The 23,314-nt window shown below is 38.3% G+C and overlaps 1 protein-coding gene across 9 annotated transcripts in view; it reads right to left on the minus strand.

Annotated features, from left to right (window-relative positions):
• LPP (LIM domain containing preferred translocation partner in lipoma) overlaps positions 1-23,314 on the minus strand; it is a 728,024-nt gene that overhangs the window by 274,759 nt on the left and 429,951 nt on the right. For all 9 annotated transcript variants that reach the window (XM_066347508.1, XM_066347507.1, XM_066347501.1 and 6 more), the window contains one exon: positions 9,154-9,837. In XM_066347508.1, the coding sequence (XP_066203605.1) occupies positions 9,154-9,837 (684 nt within the window). The remainder of the gene's footprint in view (positions 1-9,153; positions 9,838-23,314) is intronic.

Consider the following 23,314-nt stretch of genomic DNA (forward strand, 5'->3'; position numbering starts at 1 on the left):
GGGTTCGATTCCCGGCCAGGGCACACAGGAGAAGCGCCCATTTGCTTCTCCACCCCCCCTCCTTCCTCTCTGTCTCTCTCTTCCCCTCCCGCAGCCAAGGCTCCATTGGAGCAAAGATGGCCCGGGCACTGGGGATGGCTCCTTGGCCTCTGCCCCAGGCACTAGAGTGGCTCTGGTCGCGGCAGAGCGACGCCCCGGAGGGGCAGAGCATCGCCCCCTAGTGGGCAGAGCGTCGCCCCTGGTGGGCGTGCCGGGTGGATCCCGGTCGGGCGCATGTGGGAGTCTGTCTGACTGTCTCTCCCCAATTCCAGCTTCAGAAAAATACAAAATAAAAAAAAAAAGTAAAAAAAAAAGAAACGTTATGAAACTGGCCATTTTAAAATATCTAAATCTATGAGAAAAGATTAGTTGATTAAAATGAATAAAAATGAATAAATATCCAAAAACATGTTAGTGTACTAGGACATCCATCTTGACAGTAACTCTTAAACTCACTAAAGAAGAAATGATGATTTAAGTCAAAATCATATAGACCCTAAGAACTAGTCTTTTCACAGGAGCAACTACGAGACAGAACAAGAATTGTTAGAATGTTGGCTATTTTCTATTATGAAGAGGCCTTACTAAGGCTGAGGCATCAGCTCTTTTCTAACAGTTATTACTGCTTTTAAAGGTCCTTTAATTCTGATCTGATTGGTCTTAAAGCAATGTAGAGAGGAATTGTGGTGTAGAAAAAAGTGTTATTTTCCTAATCAAATCCGCCACTTATTGTAACTCTTTAGGCCTCAGTTATTGTACCTATAAATTCAAGGGGTGATAACAATTTTGAAGGAAACTTTTATGTCTGACAGTTTCAAAAGGCTGATCTAGAGTAATGGAGAGTAAAGGTTTAAAAATTTTTTTCCGATTTACATCCTTCAAATTTGTAGGTAACTATTTCTTCTTTAATCAAGAAATGAATCTTCCAAACACAGAAAGTTGATGGATAGAATTTTATCCATAAAGGAAGTGAGCAACTGAATCAACAAATTTTTTCAGATATAATGATCATGTTGGAAAGTCCAAGGGGCCTTAAAAACAAAACAAAAACCAGTAAACCTATTAAATTTAGTAAGTCATAAGATACAAGGTTAATACAAAAAAAATTATATTTCTATATTGTAATGAAAATCAGTTGCAAATTAAATTTTTAAAATATAATTTAAAATAGCACCCAAAATACAAAATGCTTAGGGATAATTGAACAACGTCTATGCCAAACTTCAGTAAGTTGTTGAGAGAAGTTAATGAGGATATAAATAAAATGAAAGATATACCATGTCCATGGTTTAGAAGACTTAATATTGTTAAGATATCAGGTTTTTTTTTTTCAAATTGACTTATACACTCAATAAAATCTGGATCAAAACCATAGAAGGTTATTTTGTGGAAATTGGCAAGTTGATGCCAAAATTTATATCGAAATGGAAAGAACTTAGAATAACCAAAATACTTTTGAAACAACAAAGATCGAAAATGAACACTGCTTGATTTCAAAACCACTATAAAAGTCAGTGATCAATATAACGTGGCATCAGCTTAAAGATGGATAAAGTAATAAAAACAAATATAAAGAGGACAGGTAGACCCACACATATATAATAAATTGATTTTTGTCAAAGATGTTTAGGTAATTCAATGGGGGGAAAAAAAAGAGTCTTTTCAACAAATTATCACGCTGAAAAAACTAGATATTTCAATGGGAAAAAATGACTTTAACCTTAAACTGAAGTGAATCATAACCTACCTTATATTGTTTAACATCTAAAAGAAAGCATAGAGTAACATATTTGTTGTCATGAGGAGGCAAACGTAGCTAAGAAAACTAAAAGCAAAAATTATAGATGTTAAAAGTGATAAATTGACCTTTGTCAAAATTAAAAACTTTTGCTCTTCAGAAAACATTAAGAAAATGAAAATTCAAGTCACAGATTAGGAAGAAATTTTGGCAATGCATATCTAAGAACTCGTATTCAGAACATATACTCTTACAACTCGATCAAAAGAAACAATCCAATTAAAAAATGGACCAAAAATGTGATGATACTTCAAAAAGTAATATAAGAATGGCCAGTAAGTGGAAGAACAATAAGTGTTCCAGATAATTAACAAAAAGAAAAATGTTACAATGAGATAGATCTCTCAGTCACAATGAGATAGATCTATACAGCATGAAATGTCTAAAATTAAGAAAAGCGACAAGAGCAGGATTAGGGTACAAACAGACATCTTATATACTACTGGTGTAAAATGGTACATTTAAGAAAACAGTTTGGCAGTTTTTTATGATGTTAGTTATTACATGGCCCAGCAATTCTACTCCTAAGTATTTAGCCAAGAGAAATAAAAACTATGTATGTATAAAGACATGTACCTGACTGTTCATAGCAGCTTTTTTCATAACTCAAAATGGAAAAGACAACAGCAGCTAAAAAAACAAATGTCTCAAAACAAGTGAATAGATAAACAAAACAATGTAATATATATCCATACACTACACTATTTAGCAATAAAAATGAATGAAGTATTGATACACACTATAACACAGATGAATCACAAATACACACACACACACACACACACACACACACATGTTACTCTGTGTTAAAGAAGCCTGGACTCAACAGCACATTCGGTGTGATTCCATTTACATGAAATTCAAGAAAGGATCCCAATGACAGATGTCAGAAAGCAGAACGCAGGGCTGGGGCCGAGGACAAAGGGCACTGACTGCACAGGACATGGGGGAGCTCTGGGGGGAGCTGAAACATTCTCTATCTTGATTGTAGTGGTGATTGCTCACAGGTACACACACTTGTCAAAAGTTTCCTGCCTTACACACTTAAAATAAACACATCACTGTAAATTAAACCTCAAAAAGTTGATTGAAATAGGAATCAAACAATTCCATGGACTTCCGGCAAGTGCAAGATACAGAAAAGACGCCGTGCACCTGACAACACACACGTGAACACTTGTATCCCAAAGGGAAAGCTGAATGTAGGAGCCACAGTGAACCTGAGACATTTTCTAGCTACTCTGGACCCTGAGTGTTGATGTGACACTGCTTGTGTTATTGAGTTTCCCTGAACTGATTTGGTGAAGTAGGTTTCGGTTCTGGCATTTTGCTGCACAGCCTGCTAAATTCTAATGCAGCACTTACTCCTTATTTTAGGAGGGCAGAGGAAGGTTCTTCAAGCATCTTCATTAAATAAGAATGCATTATACACTGTGTTAGTTACTCTGGAGAAAACAAGGCTGTTTAGACACCCTCTCTATCCTATAAATCTTCAAGTCTAATATACACTGGGGCATAGGCTGGTTGAATTGATTCTAGTATAGAGTGTGAAAAATTCTACAAGAGAGGGTAAAATAACGCACAGCTTAATTTTAGGAAGAGGAAATGACTTTGCAAGGGAGATTAGAACTTTAGTTCAATCTTATTCCATCATATTTGAATGTGCAAATTATTTTATTTATTTTGAGGAGGTCTGGGGAGTCATTCCAGGAGGAAAGAGCTCCATGACCAAAAATACGGAGATGGGAACTAACTAGGAATATAGCTTCTTAGCTGGAGGCCCAGCCGATTAAAAAGGTAAGATAAAACTGGAAATCCAGGCTGGGTTTCCATTTATTCCACAGGTGGCTGGGACCTGCTGAAGGTTTTAGAAAAAGGCAATTAACGACAAGGGCAGAGCTGTATGGTATGAAGATTAATCTGGAAGCATGTGCAGAACAAACAGGTGTGGAAAGAGATTAGAGGTGGGACACCCATTAAGAGGACATTTCAACAGTGCAGGTGAGGTATGAGAACAACTGAACTAGGGCACTGGCCACAAGGGGGATTTAGATTTAAAAACAAAACAAAACAGACTTGAGATATTGTGAAATTAGAAAGAACCTCGGGACAATCTGCACATGGGTCATGAGGAAGAGGAAGTAGAGGCCAAGGCCTCAAGCCTGGGTGCCTGGAAGGGATTTAAGGGGTGCTTCCCCTCCAACTGCTGGTCTCATGACACTGCGCCAAGACTGCCTGAGACTACTTAGATCAGTGGTCCCCAAACCCCGGGCTGCGGACTGGTACTGGTCCGTGGCCCATTTGGTACCGGTCCGCAGAGAAAGAATAAATAACTTACATTATTTCCGTTTTATTTATATTTAAGTCTAAACGATGTTTTATTTTTTAAAAATGACCAGATTCCCTCTGTTACATCTGCCTAAGACTCAGTCTTGACACTTGTCTCATAAGTTCGATAATTATATTTAAAAATACCACAGTTTTTACGCCGGTTGCATAATTTTATTTTGTGCATTTATCCCTCCCACCCTAAAGGCCGGTCCGTGAAAATATTTTCTGACGTTAAACCAGTCCGTGGACCAAAAAAGGTTGGGGACCACTGACTTAGATGTGTGCCTGTGATGCGGGCCACGGCGGAGCCACGTGGAGTAGCTGGTGATGCGAAGACCCACAGCTTTCCAGGGGAGAAGCACGAGGGCAACCTCCAGAAGACTGGAGTTGAGGTTCTCCCATCAGATTTACGTGTGATCTCAGCTGAGTGCCTCTCATTACTAAGCTTCTGAACCCTCATCAGTACAAGAGAGAGAAAAATCTCTGTGATGAACGCACATGAGTTTTGTGAGGTCCACAAAGCACTAGGGGAACTGAAGAGCCCTGCACAAGGGGAATTACTAATAGAACTGTCATTATGTCCTCAAGCATTCTCCTCTGTACACATGCCCAGGTGTTATCAGTTGCCATGAGGCATATAGCCACATCCATTCTTCTCACCCTAACATCTCTTCTTTCTTGTTTCTCTAATCCTGAAATTGAGAAAGATTTAGCACAAAGATTACCAGCAAGAGAGTTCTCTCCAAAATACCGCCAATTGTTTGCAGTGCACCCAACATATATGTCCTTCTCTTTTCCACAATGGAAGAAAAAAGAGCAAAACATTTTAAGATTACTTGAATGTTTGTAATGCTACTATATTAATATTGTCAAATATTTTCTATATCTTAACAAATTACACTGACCTCAGGCATTCCATTCTTTTGACTCTCTTCTTTGACCTATTAAATATCCCCAGTTTCAAAAAATAAAGGAAGAGCAGTGATCTGTTTTAACTCTGAAAGAGCTAACAACTTTGATAGCTTTATAGAAAGGTGCTTTGTTAAAATAAATAAATAAATAAATAAATAAATAAAGGTAGTTTGTTCTCCAGAGGTCTAAACTTCCTGAAGGATTTTTCAAGGAAATTTTAATAACAGATTAATATAAAATTTAACCTAACCCCTGCACTAGGTGGACCTCTATATACCTTTCCCGGGAAGCATAGCATCAGTGCCTTCCACAAGTATGGGCTAAATAGCTGTCTCTAATCATCCCAAGGCTGACACAGATCAGGTCTATGACAAGGAAGTGGGTGCTAGAGCGGCCCTGCCCCTTTGGACCTGAGAGTGATGACTGGCCGCCAGGTCCCAGCTGGAGGACCTTTAAGCTAACTCCCCTTGTCTCAATATAGGATAAAAGACACAACCCACTTCACAGGGATGTGAAGGCAATGCACAGGACAGGATTCCCTGGACTATACATAATGTGCAGGTATTAGCTTTTATAAAACATCCAAGGGAAATATGCCACTGTTTCTTTAAGAGGGTTTTCCGTGAGAAGGGAACATTTCTCACTCATAAAGACTTGCTTATAACAATATTTTTCAAGGAACTCAGCTCAGATGGTACAGGAAACACAATATGGTCTACAGAAGCATGCAAATTCACTTCTCGGCACATTATAGGAACATAAATATAATCACAATCCCCTAGCCTTGCAGGTTCTGATTCTGTCTCCTTCCTTTCCTCATTCTCTTCTTCATTCTTTTCTTCTCCATTTTCTTTCTCTCTTTCCTTTTTCTCCTCATTCCCTTCCTCTCCTTCTTCTACAATGTAGAAAAATTAAAGTAGCTCATCTCAACTATTTGGGAGATTTCTTTCTTTCATTAAAAAACAACAACAAGCCTGACCTGTGGTGGCGCAGTGGATAAAGCGTTGACCTGGAAATGCTGAGGTCGCCGGTTCGAAACCCTGGGCTTGCCTGGTCAAGGCACATATGGGAGTTGATGCTTCCAGCTCCTCCCCCCTTTCTCTTTCTCTGTCTCTCCTCTCTCTCTCTCTCTCTCTCTCTCTGTCTCTCTATCTCTCTCTGTCTCTCCCTCTCCTCTCTAAAATGAATAAATAAAAAAAATTAAAAAAAAAACAACAAAAAACTCCTTCATGAGTTAAATGCCCAATTCCTCAGAATGTCCCCATGTCACAAAAGGTCATTGTGCTAAGTCATGAAGGTAAGTTTTCCATCAATGACTAAAATTTGGAAATAAAGGAAAGTCAGTGAAAACTGAATAGTCCTCCGTTGGCAATTATTCAGCCTCTGGAAATTTCCAAGCCCTTTGCAATCATTAATTAACGAGAGAAGGTGATGTGCCACTTTTTGAGGCTGGAAGTGTGACATAAAGAGGTCTAGAGGCTTTCCTCAAGCCGAAAGAGGAATGTCACGGGAGGCGCTGGGATTAGACTTCGGAGCTCATTTCTCAAGCCAGCCGTCACATCACTAAGCCAAGCAGAGTCAATACTGGGACAATAAGGTCCTCTGTGCACAGGTGCAGTTGAATACAGCAGTGTTCTGCTCAAAGACTAACTGTGAGCGAGCCCATCCCTTCGCTCCCTAGTGCCCCCAACCCACAGAACGTATCTGTAGCCTCATCAGCCTCTTTCCCCTTTTCCCAAAACATAAACAGATGGCTAAACATCACCCTGTAACCATTCTCATTAATATTCACAGAGAAAAGCACATGATTTGATTTTCATTTTTAAAATGCACAATGTGACGTTCAAACATATGACGCAGTTGAAAAACAAATATTTCGAGAAAAAATATTCAAACGACATGAAATTCACTGATCTCCAGAAGCCATAATCATGGAATAGATCACCCTGACTAATTACAAAAAGAAAAAAAATAAAGGTTCATGCATTTTGGTGAGTGGTTAATAAAAGTTTATTCTGTTGTCCTGAGTATGCTGGTGAAGACAGACCCAATGCTCCTAATGTGACTAGACCCAGCACCTTAGATCCAGGCTTGCACTTCCTACACCACTGGACTGGCTCTAGTGTGGAATAAAGTGGGACTTCCCAGAGTGCCCAGTGACCTGATGGGGAAACAGGAAACTCAAAGACCAGTTCAGTACATCTCACAAGATTATTCTCTCCCCTTAGACATACTTTGCTCTGTCTCATGTCTATTTTCCCAGATGGGGTGACAGAATCCTTATACAGCTCAGGACCCGTCTCCTTCCGCTAGGACTATCACCCAACCATCCTACCAGTAAGGCTGCTTTGGATGGAGCAAGACTGCATATGTATTTGCACCTAAATGTTAAAGTCAATTATCCCAACCTAAACTTTTCACCTTCCATAAGGGAATGTATTGGAGCTGCATGAAAGTGGGGCAAAGCTGAGTAAGACACTATTTTTCTGGACTGCTTGCTTTTTGGGGGTCAAGAAGAACTAATGCAAATACACTATAATGTTAACAAAAGGGCAAGGCTATTTGGATTGGCTATTTTTGACAAATTTTATTTAAAACAAACTTACTAACATGTATTTTCACAAAGCATTTTTAAAAAGAAAAGCTTTTCTAAGAGCAATGTTTCAAAAACATTTAACATTTAAACTTGAAAACTATATGTTGGAAAAAGATCATGGCTGGCCCCACTTTCATGTAATGGGTATTCAGAAGCGCCCCACTTTCTGAGCATTGTTCTCTTCCCCTAGGAAGCCTAAAATTCATTTTGGAGCACCATTAATAGAGCAGATACTTTCATGTGAATATAGTGGTTTAGTAAACACACTACCCGGAGAGCAAGGACTGGATAGATTTTTATTATAATGTTGAAAATGTGAATGAACATGTCAGTAATGTAGAATGTGTTAAGGATTAAAAAAAATATATAGTCCTCACACCCAATTCATCCCCCAAAATTGCCATTCAACTTCAAACTATTTCTGATTTCTGATTTCTCACAGCTGTGAATGAAAGGAAGGGAGGGCTCTGTTCCAACTTGGTTTATCCATCTCACCCCTTCCATGTAATTCTCTTGACTCCTCTTGTCACAGTAAAAGAAAAGATCATCATGCTGATTCTAGCACTCACGGAAAATCAAAGGTGTAGGTAAGTACGTATATGCAATATCATATCTACTTATTCAAAGGAAGTAACAAAACATGTTGACTTAAAAGACATACATACTTGCAACTAAATCAAGCAATGTAAAAAGATTACTGTCATAAAGATACTTTTTAAATTGCCAAACAGGGTTAAAAGCTAGAGAGTAAGATTCTTCTTGGAGGATCAATATGTGGATAGACAAAGGGCAATAACCAAGTGCCACTCTACTGCAGCAGCCTCTTTCCCCCCAAAACTAGACAAGGTGTCTGCATTACCTTAGATCCCCCTGGCCTCACCTGTCTCCTGGGCTGTTGGCCACTTGTTATGTCCTAGCAGTCACTGTGGTACAAACATTGCTTGAATTCTGACCACCATTACAGAAGCCCAACCTGACAGGCAGCTCAGCTCATGTTGGCCCTGCATACTTCTCACCTCCAGATCTGTTGCTGCCCTGTCCCTGCAAGGCATGAGACACTACCAATGTATTTGGTGTCCAAGAAATTCAATGTCTAAGGGTAAGAAAGTTTCTGACTTACAGAGAAGCTTGGCACCAGAAAAGATAAGAGCTGGAAGATAATTCTTTTCATTTTTTCCCCACCACAAAAAAGATTATCCCGAGCTGCTACAATTCATATCACTTTTTGGAAGATGATCATTCGAGATAGAACAAGGACTTGGTACCAAGCAAGAGCCATATCAGTAACATAAATCCATATCCCCAGTAGAATCTCCATCTTTTCCTACTTCATTCATACATTTGTTCATAGATTGTACTTTCTAATGAGATAAAAATAGCACAAACATTTCTGCCTTAGGCTCTGCTTTCTGGGAAAGGCAGGCTGAGATAGACAGCCCTTTACTCCCATCCATCACTGTGTTAATGAGTTTCATACCTTTGGTTGCAGTTGTGGTGCAGAGGGGGCTGGAACAGGATCTGTGATATAGGTCTTCTTGGGACCAGCAACTTGATACATCCCAGCAGGGGGCTGGTTTCCTGTCCCAGGGTGAGTGTACCCTTGTTCCCGCTTCCAGGTATTAGGGTGACCTTGTTGACCATAGGCAGGATCAGAGTCATTTTTGCCCCCATATGCAGGCCCTGCTGGGCAGTAGGCTTCATAATAACGTCCTTGGTTAGGGCCATACCCATAAGCAGGCTCAGGTCCTGGTGGTGGGATATACGCATAATCTATGCCACCCCGTGTTGAAGGAGGTGGACACTGCCCAGAGACAGGAACTGGCTGCGTATTATAGCCCTGGTGCCCCGGCCCTGGGCCATAAAATTGTCCTGGGGAAGGGGCAGTCATGTAGTGAGAGCTGGGTTGGGCTGACTTCACTTGCACATTGAAGGTAGGCCTTGACGGGGTGGATGCTGTAGTGTAGGAGGCTGGGACTGGCTGTGGCTGGGGTTTCAGTGTTCCAATTGGAGCCACAGGGATGGGTCCAGCCTGAGGTGCAGGCTGCGGTTTCAGTGTAGACTTTTTGGTTGCTGTCAGAGGGGGCTGGTTTGGTATGACCATCCTCTTGTGCCCTGTGACAGGGGTCGAGACAGGAGGAGAGGCTGTTGCACTGGTAGAGCCCTGAGATGGGAGAGAGGGGAAAAAGAAAAGGACAAAGGTTACTGCCAATGAAAAAATTTATAATAATATTAAAAACTGACGATTGTTATTTTTGTATTAACTCCACAAAATACAAATATGGCACGGTTCCTGCCTTCTGAGAGTTCAGAGACTAACTAAAAAACAACTGCAGTTTGTGTATTACCAATGAAAGATCTGAAAAGGAAGTCAAGGAAACAGTTCCATCTACAATAACATCAAGACAAAAGTACATAAGAATAAACTTAACCAAAGAAGTGAAAGACGTGTAGGCTGAAGAGTACAAACTGTTGCTGAAATAAAGAAAACAAATAAACAGAAAGACATCCATGTTCATGGGTTGGAAGACTTTACTGTAGTTAAAATGTTAATAGTGCCTAGAGTGATCTACAGATTTAATGCTATCCTTTTCCAAGTCCCAAAGGTGCCTTCTTACAAAAACAGAAAAATCCATCCTAAAATTCATATGCAATTCCAAGGGAGTCTGAACAGCCCAAACAATCTCGGGGAAAAAAATGGAGATTTCAAACTCAATCCAAAAACTTATTATACAACAATAATCATCAAAATAGCATGACAGGGGCATAAAGACAGATATATAAACCAATGAAATAGAATAGAGAATCCGGAAATAATCCTTTCAATGCATGTTAAATTAATTTTTGACAAAGGTGTCAAGACCATTCAATGGGGAGAAAACAGTCAATTCAACCAATGGCGTGGGGAAAACTGGATTTCCACATGTAAAAGAATGAAGTTAGACCCTTACGTTATACCACATGCAAACATTAACCTAAAATTTTAGCGTTAAATATAACAATGAAAACTGTACTATTTTTAAAAGAAAAAAATGGGGGGAGGCTTCATGACATTAGATTTGACGATTAAAAAATATGTATAATACCAAAAGTACTAACAACAAAAGAAAATGAATTAAACACTATAATTTCAATCAAACTACCCAAAGACTCAGTCACTGTAGTACTAACAGGAGACCCTAGAAAAAGAAACCTGAAGGACATAACAGAGAAAACAAAAAGGAAGTAAAGAGGAGTGTTGAGAGAAACAAATGCTCCAGCACAAACAAAGAAAAGCTAAATTTTAGACCAAAGATTCGTGTCAAAGAGTAATTTACCAAAGATAACTCAAATGCAGCCTCCTCTTCCCTTTTTATCTTCCTGGTGTCTGTTGCATTCATTCATTAACCCTTTGAGTCGTATGAACGTTCCTGTATGTCCTCACTCAAAGGGTTAACAAAAAAATCACTACTCAAAGGGTTAAACTCAGAAATAATTACTACACTATGAAATAGTACTCAATCATAAAAAAGAATAAAATCTTATCATTTGTGACAACATGTATGAATCTAGCAGGTATCATGACAAGTAAAATAAGACTGAGAAAGATAAACACCACATGATTCCACCTATATGTGGAATCTAAAGAAGAAAAAAAAACCAGAAACAGACTCATAAATACCCAGAATAGATTGATACATGGCAGTTGGGAGGGGGTTGGGGGACTGGGTGAAAAAAGGTGAAGGGATTAAGAAGCACATATTGGTACTTACAAATAGTCATGAGGATGTAAAGTACCGTACAGGGGATATAATCAATAGTACTGTAGTAACTATGTATGGTGCCAGGTGGATACTATTGATAGAATTATCATGGAGTTCATTTCACAAGCTATGGAAATGTCTAACCACTATGCTGTATACCTGAAACTAATATAAAATAATATTGAATGTCAACTGTAATTGAAAAAAATAAAACATAGCCTTATCTTGGTATCACACAAACATGAAAGAAAGAAAGAAAGAAAGAAAGAAAGAAAGAAAGAAAGAAAGAAAGAAAGAAAGAAAGAAAGAAAGAGAAAAAAGAGAAGAGAAAAAAGGAAAAGGAAAAGGAAAAGGAAGGGGAAGGGAAGGGAAGGGAAGGAAAGGAAAGAAAAGGAAAGGAAAAAGAAATGAAATATTTACTGAATGTCCTAAGAATGTCCCAATGACACAAGGGTAAAAATACCTTTCTTCTAAACTATGGGAGGCCGTATTTATGATGGCAGATAGATGAAGGCATAGGGAAAGCTTGGAGATCCAAACATTTGTCCTCAGGTATTGGTCTATTAGGGACATACAAATATAAAGTGATATAATGTTTTAATTTTGTTCTGATATACTATGATTAGATTTGTTGAGATACCAAATAAATGACCACACTCTAATTTCATTGTTTTTTCATTTCAGGCAAATTCTAGCATGCATAAGAAGAGAGGATGCAAGATTTTATATTACTCCATTGTCATTTGTCCAAACCAAGGTATAAGAGATAATAGACATGTGGGGTGGATACTGCCCAATGCTTCGTCACCATACACACTCCTCTTCCTGATTACTCAAAGAATTTCAGTTTTGTTCAGGGCAGCAATGTGTCCATTTAAAATACTTCCCAAGACTATTTTGCAGGCAGAAGCTGTCATGTGATATGGTTCTGGCCAATGAGATGTGCATTAAACATTTTCGGGAACACTAGGGTTCTCATGACATAGCATCATCCCATCATCCCTTCCTACTTTTCTGCCTTGAACGTAGATGTGGGGCTACAAACGGTGCAGCCATCTTGCCCCATCATCATATAAAATTCTATTAATTCAGATAGTTAGCTTTCAGAGAATAGCTTTCTAGAGAGCTAGATTAATCTAGAAATAAAACATTCCCAGGGACATTTGGTTAACTTTCTTTTTTTTTCTGAAGTGAGAAGTGGGAAGGTAGAGAGAGAGAATCCGGCATGTGCCTGATCAAGATCCACCCAGCATGCCCACTGGGGGCAATGCTCTGCCATCTAGGGTGTTGCTCCGTGCAACCAGAGCCATTCTAGCACCTGAGGCAGAGGCCATGGAGTCATCCTCAGCACCCGGGCCAACTTTGCTCCAATGGAGCCTTGGCTGCGGGAGGGGAAGAGAGAGACAAACAGAAAGTAGAGAGGGAAGGGTGGAGAAGCAAATGGGTGCTTCCCCTGTGTGCCCTGGCCTGGAATTGAACCCAGGACTTCCACACACTGGGCCAAAGCTCTACCGCTGAGCTAGCCGGCCAGGGCCTTTGGTTAACATTTAATTCCAGTGGTTGTCCACTAAAAAGAAAACCACCTACTGACCAGGGAAACTTTAGAAATGAGTGGGGATATTTTTTATTGTCACAGCTACTTGAGTATGCTATTTTCATTGAATAGATTGAGGGCAAGACACATCATTGTCAAACCCAACAGTGCCTCTGTTGAGAAGGGTCACTGGTTCTCTCTAGTACTCCTTCTCAACAATACTCTCCCCTTCGGAGTTCAAATAACCAGTCTCCTCACCCCACCCCAGCCCGTCCCCTTGAGCCTAGAGGAGGTTACAACTCTGGCTCTGCTAGTCCCAGATTATTACTCTATTCCTACAGCTTCTCTGTACTCAGATGGGCCCACGGTACAGAATGTCTGTATAAATCGACTCCTAGAGAAGAGCTAGTTTTATTGTGCCATTATTTTTTATGGGATTCTGACTGTTACAGCTATCTTTCCCACATATCATTTGTCACAACTGCAGTTTCCTAGGGATTTTGCAATTCTAGATTTAGAGAAACTAAACTTAACAGAAGCTAAGCTGCAGGGGGCTGTTGGATGGAGTTATATTATTCCTTCTTTGTTAATACCAGTCTTTCAGGTAAAAGACTTACAATTTATTTTTGCAATCTAAGCAACCTGAATATTCTTTCCTTGGTAAACTTTTCCTTCTGCATAAAGGTGATCCCAATAAGTGTCCAATAGAAAGAGACACAGGTTTCTCATTCAGAAACTTATTAAAATAAATATTCCCAAGAAATTCTAAAATAAATACTCACTTAAGAGGGTCAGATTTTTCTAGTCAACCATGTCAGTCTTCAAAAAAAATGTCAGCAGAGATGGAATTGCATGAAAGAGAAGAATTAAAGCTTTTCTTTGATGACTCAAAATCAGCAGAAACTCAGAGTTCCTATTTGGGATACTTAAAAACCCCGACTATAAATGGAGACAGTGACTGAGCAACTGGGCTAATGACAGCCATAGTCCCTGCTGCAGCTGATAGAAGTCTGCTCCAAAAACAGACATCTCAAAAATCACATCATTGAAAATGAAAATCAATCACCTTCATAAAGTGAACAACAACAACAAAAAGGATTTATGTAGATCTCACACTTTAGAAGAATTTTTTCACAATTTTATTTTCCTTAGTGAACACATACACATACTGAGTTGCACTGGGAATGCATAGCCATGCGTCAACGCAAACACACAAACACACTATTGAGACATCCCTAAAGTCTTTGAAGGAAGGCATCAGGGCTCAATTCTAGGAGTCATTGCTTTCTTCTAGGAAATACCTTACTAGTAGAATTCTCTTCTGGGAATAAGAAGGGTTCTCACAACTTTTATTATGAATTCTGCTGTGTGTGTGTTGGCATGTTTATGAGTATTTCTGTATCACAACCATGTGTGTGAAAATAGCACATTAAGCTAATTTTTTTCTTTTTTAATTTTACATTATCTCATTGGAGGTGGAAAGGGTAAAGAATAGGAATGATTTTAAGGCATACTTATTTATGTTTTTCGTATTTAAAGAAAGCTATGCAACACTTTCCTGGTCCAGATATTCATTAAATGAATAGTTTAGTTTTTCTACTTACTGGATTAGTTGTTGTTCCCAAGTATGTATTTTTGGCACTTTGCTTCTTTTTTGTGTTTGCAGGAATCCCTAAAGTCTTTATCATGATTTAACATTTTCATTTTGAAATGAAATCAAGTACATTTAAAACTTGAACTCATATAGATATGTGACTGTGTGTGTGTGTGTGTGTGTTTCAGAGACTTGATTCTATGTACAGTATTTTTATGTAGTGATTTTTCCATTAATTATTTTTTAAACATTTTCAACATGTAAAGCTCTGCGAAGTTGATGGAAGGAGAGTACCAGGATCGATAGTGCATGTTTTCCTGTCCCTCAGATGTTTATAGTATAGTAGAGGTTCTAATACATAAGCATAACTATTGAATGGCTGTCTTCATTACCAGGCGGAAACGGCTGAGGCCATGAGACAGAAACAGACAAGGATTAAGTGAGCAGCTCTTGTGCTCACTTCTTAGAGCAGATTCTCAACTTTCCTTTAACCCAACATCTTACATTCATCTGCCTCTCTTATCCCTGCCCACCTATTCCCTGAACACACCAGCATGTACAAACATGAATACACACACACACATACACACACATACATAATGTATATATAACCTCTGATTATTTCTTACATTCTTGAACTTTATTCCAGTTTTGCTTTCTCACCTCAAATAAAGTCCTCATCACCACTTCCCTGAGCTTTTTATGACCATGATTCAACCTCACTTCTCTCTCATCTCTCCACCTTAATACACCAGTAATCTCTCTAACATGAGCATCTAATTGCAGCTCACAGATGATCCAAATTTGGCAATGACTCTGCCTTGTGTTGACCTAGCTGTTTTTTTTTCCTTATTTCCCACATATTTTATAAAGACTTTATGATCTAGCCATTGGCTCGCTGTCCAGCCACCTCCATTTTTCCTCCATCATTGGCAGCGTGCACTCCAGCAGTATTAAGCTCATGTAGAGACTGGAATAGACCACACACATATATCTGAACTCATATCTATCAACCAGGACCTCCTTCTATATAGTCTACGATCTTCCATATAACTCCAAAATGTTTCTCCAAAGCTGCTCAAAAACAGCCATCTTCTTCCGGACAGTTGCTGCATGTTCTTCAAGTCCAAATCAAATGGTGCCTCTTTCATAATGCTTTCTTGACTCTCCTGGAAAGATATTGAAGTTCTTTCTATGGTTCTTCACTTATACTCCTATTGGGCTTTATTCATACCTCCATTAAAATGATCATATGGTGTTTTAACAATTGACTTGAATGTTTTATATATTGCAAATAAGTAAAACTTTAAGCTATAAAAAATCAAATTATCATGGTCTTAAACAAATATTTATATTTTGTAATATAAAATCCAGGGATAGCCTGACCAGGCACTGGCACAGTGGATAGAGTGTCAACCTGGGACACTGAGGACACAGGTTTGAAACTACGAGGTCACCAGCTAGAGTGCATGCTCATTTGAGCATGGGATCTCAGCCATGACCCCATGGTCACTGGCTTGAGCCCAAAGTTGCTGGCTTGAAGCCCAATGTCACTGGTTTGAGCCCAAAGTCACTGACTTGAACAAGGGGTACCTGGCTCAGCTGGAGCCCCCTGATCAAGGCACATATGAAAAAGCAATCAATGAACAACTAAAGTGTCACAACCACAAGCTGATGCATCTCATCTCTCTCCCTTCCTGTCTGTGTCTGTCCGTCTGTCTGCCTGTTTGTCTCCCTTGCACGCTCAAAAAAAAAAATCCAGTGACATATTGACAAGAACAGCTGTCTGCTAAACAGTGACAGCAGAAATTTAGACTATTGATGATATTAGCCAACATTTTGCCCACTGTCCACTGAATAATTATCTTCTTTATCTGACATATGACCTCCTCTCTTCTCTCTATTCACTTTCTCCACACCCATGCTCACAACTTGAAAAACCTTCTATTATGAAGACTCTCTTGAATTTCTATCTCTGGAGTTCATTTGTACTCTTTATGCAAAGCCCAACTATTCAACTGTCTATTTCATGTGTCTACTTAGATGTCTCACATGCTCTTCAGGCTCAACAGGTTAAGACTATTCGTCATCTTCCTTGAATCTACTTTTATTTTGTATTTTTCTGAAGTGAGAAGGTGGGAGACAGAGAGACAGATTCCGGCATGTGCCCGACTGGAATCCACCCAGTAAACCCACTAGGGGACAATGCTCTGTGCATCTGGGGCGTTGCTCTGTTGCAACCAAAGCCATTCTAGGGCCTAAGGCAGAGACCATGGAGCCATCCTCAGCACCCGGGCCAACTTTGCTCCAATGGAGCCTTGGCTGCAGGAGGGGAAGAGAGAGACAGAGAGGAAGGAGGGGGGAGGGGTGGAGAAGCAGATGGGCTCTTCTCCTGTGTGCCCTGGGCAGGAATCGAACCCAGGACATCCACACACAACGGCCGACACTTTTCCACTGAGCTAACGAGCCAGGGCCACGTTTGATCTGCTTTACATGCTTTTGTTCTGGTTTTCTGGCCCACTATTGCTCAAATGGGAACACTAGGAGTCGTACTTGGGCCTCTCGCTCACATCTCATCCAAGTACAAAATCCTCTTGATCCTGTTCCCTAGATGGGAAATTCTGTAACTCTCAAATATGTCCACATTTCTATTTCTGCAAACTTATTCTAAGATAAGACCACCTCTGACCAGGAATGCTCCAACATTACCCTAACTGGTGTCCCAGTACCCTCTCTTGTTCTCCTCAGTGAATCCTTTATTCTATAACTAGAGTGATTTCTCACACATGAAAATCTGATCACATTACTTTCCTGCCTAAATGTCTTCCCAGGCTTAGTGAAATGATGTGAACTCAATCTGTCTCTCCTGCTTCTCCTTGAAAGTTGCATGACACATCACTCTCTGACATTGACTTTCCTCCATATTCAATTTCTCTCTCATCTCAGGGATTATATCTGTGTGCTCCCCTACCTCTCTCTGATTTCTATGGTCTCAACCTGAGTACCAGGTTCCGTGGTGAACTTTTGCCTGAATCCTCTGGCACAGTGAACATGCGCTGCTCTTTTCCCTCTGCACAGATCATACTTCTATGTGCCTGTTTTCATAGGGTTATTTTATTCTGCTTCTTTAGTGTTTCGTTTTCACATCTTAGCATATAGTAGGTGATTAACAAATATTTGAATGAATTAATTAATAAATGAATCACAGTCTCCCATGAAAAATGCATTTCTCTTTTCATATAATATATAAAAAATAAGCTGTCTTATTTTCCTTATTACTTGACAATCAAGAAATTCTCTTATATATTAAATGCATGCTTAATTACAGTAACCACATTAGTCTCCCCTCTAAATAGTTTAATGACTTTATTTTTTGAATTTATTAATATTACTATCTTTCAAAGACATATTTGAGACACTTATTTTCATCTTAATGGTCACATTGTATACATAGCTTCTACTTAGTGCTGACTCAAATCGCTTGCAGAAGTAGTCAAAGAAAGAAAAGATACCTAATACATTTAAAAATTGTTAACAACATTTACTGAACATTTTGAATTAATCATCAAATAATCACAATATCCTAACCCTTAGGAATTTAATTCATCCAAAGTATTTATTCAATAAAAAAATTAAAATTCTGCTACAACTTAGGCGATGAGCTAGATGCCAAAGCCTCAGTGAGACGAAGGGAATCAGTCATTGGATTCAGAAGATTCTTAGTTGATCCTTTTTTTTTTTTTTTTTTTTTTTTTACTTTTTACAAAATTTGGTTTATTAAGCAAAAATGACTCCTACTTGAAAATGAAACTTTCTAAGGTAAGAGAAGGGAAATTATATAAAAACTGAAGCCCTGTACAACAACATAAAACTTACAGCCACTTTATTACATTTTTATTTCAGCTAAGTATAATAACTTGGAAAGAAGCTTAAGATGTTAAATGTAAATGTTAAATACAGAATGTTAAATGAAAAATACAGAATGTAAAATCAATCATATGTGCAATACAACTGAAACTACATCAGATGATATTTCCATATGGACAGGGAATAAACAAAATATGGAAAGGGAAATGGTGATCTGGTAGGAAATAGAACTATGAGTACTTCATCTTCAATCGTATTTTCAAGACCATTGTTTAAATTTACTGAACAAAATCTAATGACCGGTTTTCACTTGCAGTTATCTACTTTGTCTGTGTATCCATGTGGCAGAAACACAAACTAAAATGCCAATTAGTGATGAAAAAGTGCATAATACTACCAAACATTTAGGTAGCATTTACTTTGTGTAAACATTTTGTGTCAAATACAATTTATACTTAATCCTCACAAGCATCCTTGAGACAGAAACTACATATAATGAGCCCTATTTTCCAGAAAAAGATACTGAAGCATAGAAAAATTAAGTAAGTGCCCAAGGTAACACTTTGGGCATTTGGCAAATCCAGGATTCAAACCCAGATAACTTGGCTCCATTGTTTGAGGTTTTAAAAACCCCAACATTCTATTTCTCTCCGGTAAAGGAAGACTGAAATAAACCACATTTTAAACAACAACAAAAGGTCTTCTCAGTTTAATCTATGGTTTTCCTATTTTTAGGAGATGTGTGATCAAGAGTATAGGTACAGAAAAATAATTCTCTTCTAGAAGAAAGAAAACGGAGTTAACATGATAATAGAAACTTCATGTCACTGAGAAACAAGAGAATCACATGGACTTTGTAGAACTAAAGAGATCATACGCTGTCTAAAGGTAGTTTGTATAATGTGGTAGCATGGAATATGATCCCACTGTTACTCTTGTCATGGATCTTGCAAACACTGGTAAGCTAAATAAAGGATTTCTGCAGGCCAAATGTAGTAGATGAGGTGCCATTTTGCAAGTTCCAGTCTAAGTTAAGGATGCCAACAAACAGAAATATCACCAAGGAAGATGATCAATGAAATTGAACAGTTGTGCACTAAAAGCTAAGGGAAAAAAATCCAGATTTTCCATTGTTTGGAGTTAAGTAACATTAAAAAAAATCACATTACTTCTCTAGATTGACTTTTCATCTGAACAACAGAGAAGACTTTAAAATACTGTTATTTTTTCCCTGATTTTATAATGAGGAGTCTATTTTTTCTTCAATTCTAAGTCTTTCTATAACTCAGATAAAAGATGAGCTTACTGGATGACGCACAGAGTTGAGAGGAGACCACCCACATGTTTCTTATTCCTTTAATACTATTCCTTTGTAACGGTAGACAGAATGACATTCAAAATCCAGTGATTTCAAGAGTGAAGCCTGAATATTTGCAATGAATCTTCATGGCCAATAAGAGCCTGATCTCATCTCTAATAATTCATACCAGGCAGGTACCTAATAATTGCTGGATAAATGAATGGATACTTGGTTTCTCAGTTTTTACAAAAAGAAAAAAATGCAAACACAGCTTACATATTTTAGTTGTAATGCCATGCATTCTTGACTTGATACTTAATTTCAGCTTAACAAAAGGTTATTTCACCTGACCTGTGGTGGTAAAGTGGATAAAGTATTGACCTGAATGCTCAGGTTGCCAGTTCAAAACCATGGATTTGCCTTGTCAAAGCACATACAGAAAGTAACTACTATAAGTTGAAGCTTCCCACACCCGCTTGCTCTCTCTCTACTCCCCTTCTCTCTAAAAATCAATAAATAAAATCTAAAATGTATATTTTACAAAATATTATTTCATCGTTTTCTCCAAGTCCTTAACTGAAAAATAGAGTTGCCTTCTTAAGTCCCTCCCTAATTATCTGCCGTAACACAGTAGCTCCATTCTTCACCTGTTTAAGCCATTCACACTATCTACTTGATAGATGACCCCCTGAGCTAGATAACAACATAACAGATGAAGAATACAATATAGGAACATACTACTATACATTTAGAGACATCCTTCTCCAATTTGGCTGTACAACAGAATCATTTAGGGCTTTTTGAATACAAATTATTTTCATTTAGGGCATTTAAAACACAAATTTTCTTAGGCCCATCCACTCAGAGAGTGAAATCTGGAAATTAAAAAAGGAGTGACAAATGATTCTTTCTTAAAACCAGAGTTCAGAAACACCTGTTAAGGTGCTATTATTAAAGCAGAATAAAGAACTCCACCTGGAGGCCCTGGCCGGTTGGCTCAGCGGTACAGCATCGGCCCAGCATGTGGAAGTTCCGGGTTTGATTCCTGGCCAGCGCACACAGGAAAAGTGCCCATCTGCTTCTCCTACTTCTCCACTCTTCCCCCTCTCCTTTCTATTTCTCTCTTCCCCTCCTGCAGCCAAGGCTCTATTAGAGCAAAGTTGACCCAGGCGCTGAGGATGCTCCGTGGCTTCCACCTCAGGTATTAGAATGGCTCCAGTTGCAACAGAGCAATGCCCCAGATGGGCAGAGCATCACCCTCTAGTGAGCATGCTGGGTGGATCCCGGTCATGCGCATATAGGAGTCTATCTCTCTGTCTCTCTGTTTCTCACTTCAGAAAAATAAAAAAAATAAAAAAGAAAGAACTCCGCCTGGAGCTGGGGACTATGAGCATAAACTCTTTATGGGCAATTGTGGGTTACTTTAGTGATATATATCATAAGCACTAAAAAATCCATACCTTTTACTTTTAGAAATTTAGTCAAATAACTACAGATGGCATAAACATTTAGTTTTAAGAAATGTTCATGCTAATGGCATTTATAAAAATGAAAGACCATAAGAAATTTAAATAATTACATAGAGATTGGTTAAAGAAATTATAGTACATTCATATAATGAATGTCTATGCAATGATTAAAAATTATATCATTAACAGGCTTTAAAACCTATCTATGGTCCTGCAATTCTACTTCCAGGTATATATTCAAAAGAACTAAATGCAGGAATTTGAACAAATGCCTGTACACTCAGGTTCACAGCAGTATTTTTCACCACAGCCAAAAGGTGGAAGCAACCCAAACATCCCATAATAGACAAATGGAGAACCAAAATGTGGTGTATACATACAATGCTGTATTGTTTAGCCTAAAACAAGAAGGAATTTCTGACACATGCTAAAGCATGAGTGAACCTTGGAAACATTAATGCCAACATGAAACAAGCCAGTCACAAAAGAACAGATATTATATGATTCCAAGGTATCTGGTGTATAGTCGAATTCATGCAGACACACAGTGCAATGTATTTACAAGAACAGCAGTGGGAGGGAGAAATGGGGAATAATTATTTAATGGATATAGACTTTCGGTTTTCGAAGATAAATGATGGTGATTGTTGCATACCAATGTGAATATACTTAGTGCCAGTGAACTATATTCTAAAACAAATGGTTAAGTTGGTGAATTTTGTTGTTATATATATTTTAGCACAGTAAAGAAAGGAAGAAGGAAGGAAGGAAGGAAGGAGGGAGAGAGGGAGGGAGGGAGGGAGAAAGGGAGGGAGGGAGGGAAGAGAAAGAAAAGAATAGAGGAAAGGAGGGAGGAAGGAAGGGAGGAAAATGAAAAAAATAATTAAAAAATCAAGAATGTTATATATTTTAAAATCAGTTTAGAAAACACTGTTTTATATCTGTTAATATATGCATCTCTCTACATCTCTCATATGCACATACAGAAATATATAGCTAGAAAGATTTATTCTCAAACAGGTTATTTTAAGTGGGTGATTTTTGGATGTTCTATGTACTTTTCCTGTTTTCCAAAGTTTCTAACACAACCACATATTACTTTTTTAATCAGAGGAAGATATATGTCTTTTTATATCTATATATACAGATACATAGCTATATATAAATATGAATATACATTAAAAATAACATATAAATTATGTATATTTTTAAAACTAGCATACACACAAAAAATGGTTTTGTAGTATCCCAACTTGTATGTGTACATAGACAAAAAATATGTATATACTAAAACATTAAAAATAATTTTAAAATATTTAAAAGGTTAAATTACATCACTGATGCAAAGTTTTTGTTCTCATATTCATATTTTTTCTGATTTTCTACATCAAAATGTTAGCTCATACATGGTAGCAGAAAACTGGTGAATGGTTAAAACAATCTCACAGATTACTTTTAAAATTAAAATCAAAGGATTTTAATTTGTGCCACTGAATTTAAAACACCACTGCCAATACAGGGATAGTACACTCGTATACTGATTTTCCATCATTGACAGACACCTAAAACACACACACGTGCACACACACAAACACAGTCTTAGTCCCACAAGAAGTTCTTACGATATACAGGCAGAAATACCTTACATGTGTGCATGGGATCAGCACTTACTCATTACACAGCGCAGTGCCCTGCAAACATGCACTCATGTCCTACAGTGAGTGGGGGGCTATTCTTATAACTTCAGAGGATAGAAAGAGCAAAACCATTATATTCTGGGTGGTACTCCAGAGCAGTTTTGGTCTTAGAAGCTTCTTCATTTACTTAATTTTCACAACACTTCTGAGCAGGTATAAAACAGTTTGAAGACAAGCAACTCCCAGGACTACTAAACACACCAATGCCAGTATAACAAGTTCTTTTTTCCCCCCAGTCAATGGGTAGCACTAAGAAGCTGCCTTGAAAGTATTCATTTCATGATCCTTAACTCTTCAACACAAAAGCCAAGATCCAGGTGAGGCCCTGTCCTCACATGTCCACAAAACTAGTATGTCATCATGTTAAAGCCAAGAAAACCAGTATGTATGTATTTATTATTATTTTACTTTTTAAATTTATTTTTAATTTGTTGGAA

The sequence above is a fragment of the Saccopteryx leptura genome, chromosome 8 (assembly GCF_036850995.1).
Source record: "Saccopteryx leptura isolate mSacLep1 chromosome 8, mSacLep1_pri_phased_curated, whole genome shotgun sequence".
Taxonomy (NCBI): domain Eukaryota; kingdom Metazoa; phylum Chordata; class Mammalia; order Chiroptera; family Emballonuridae; genus Saccopteryx; species Saccopteryx leptura.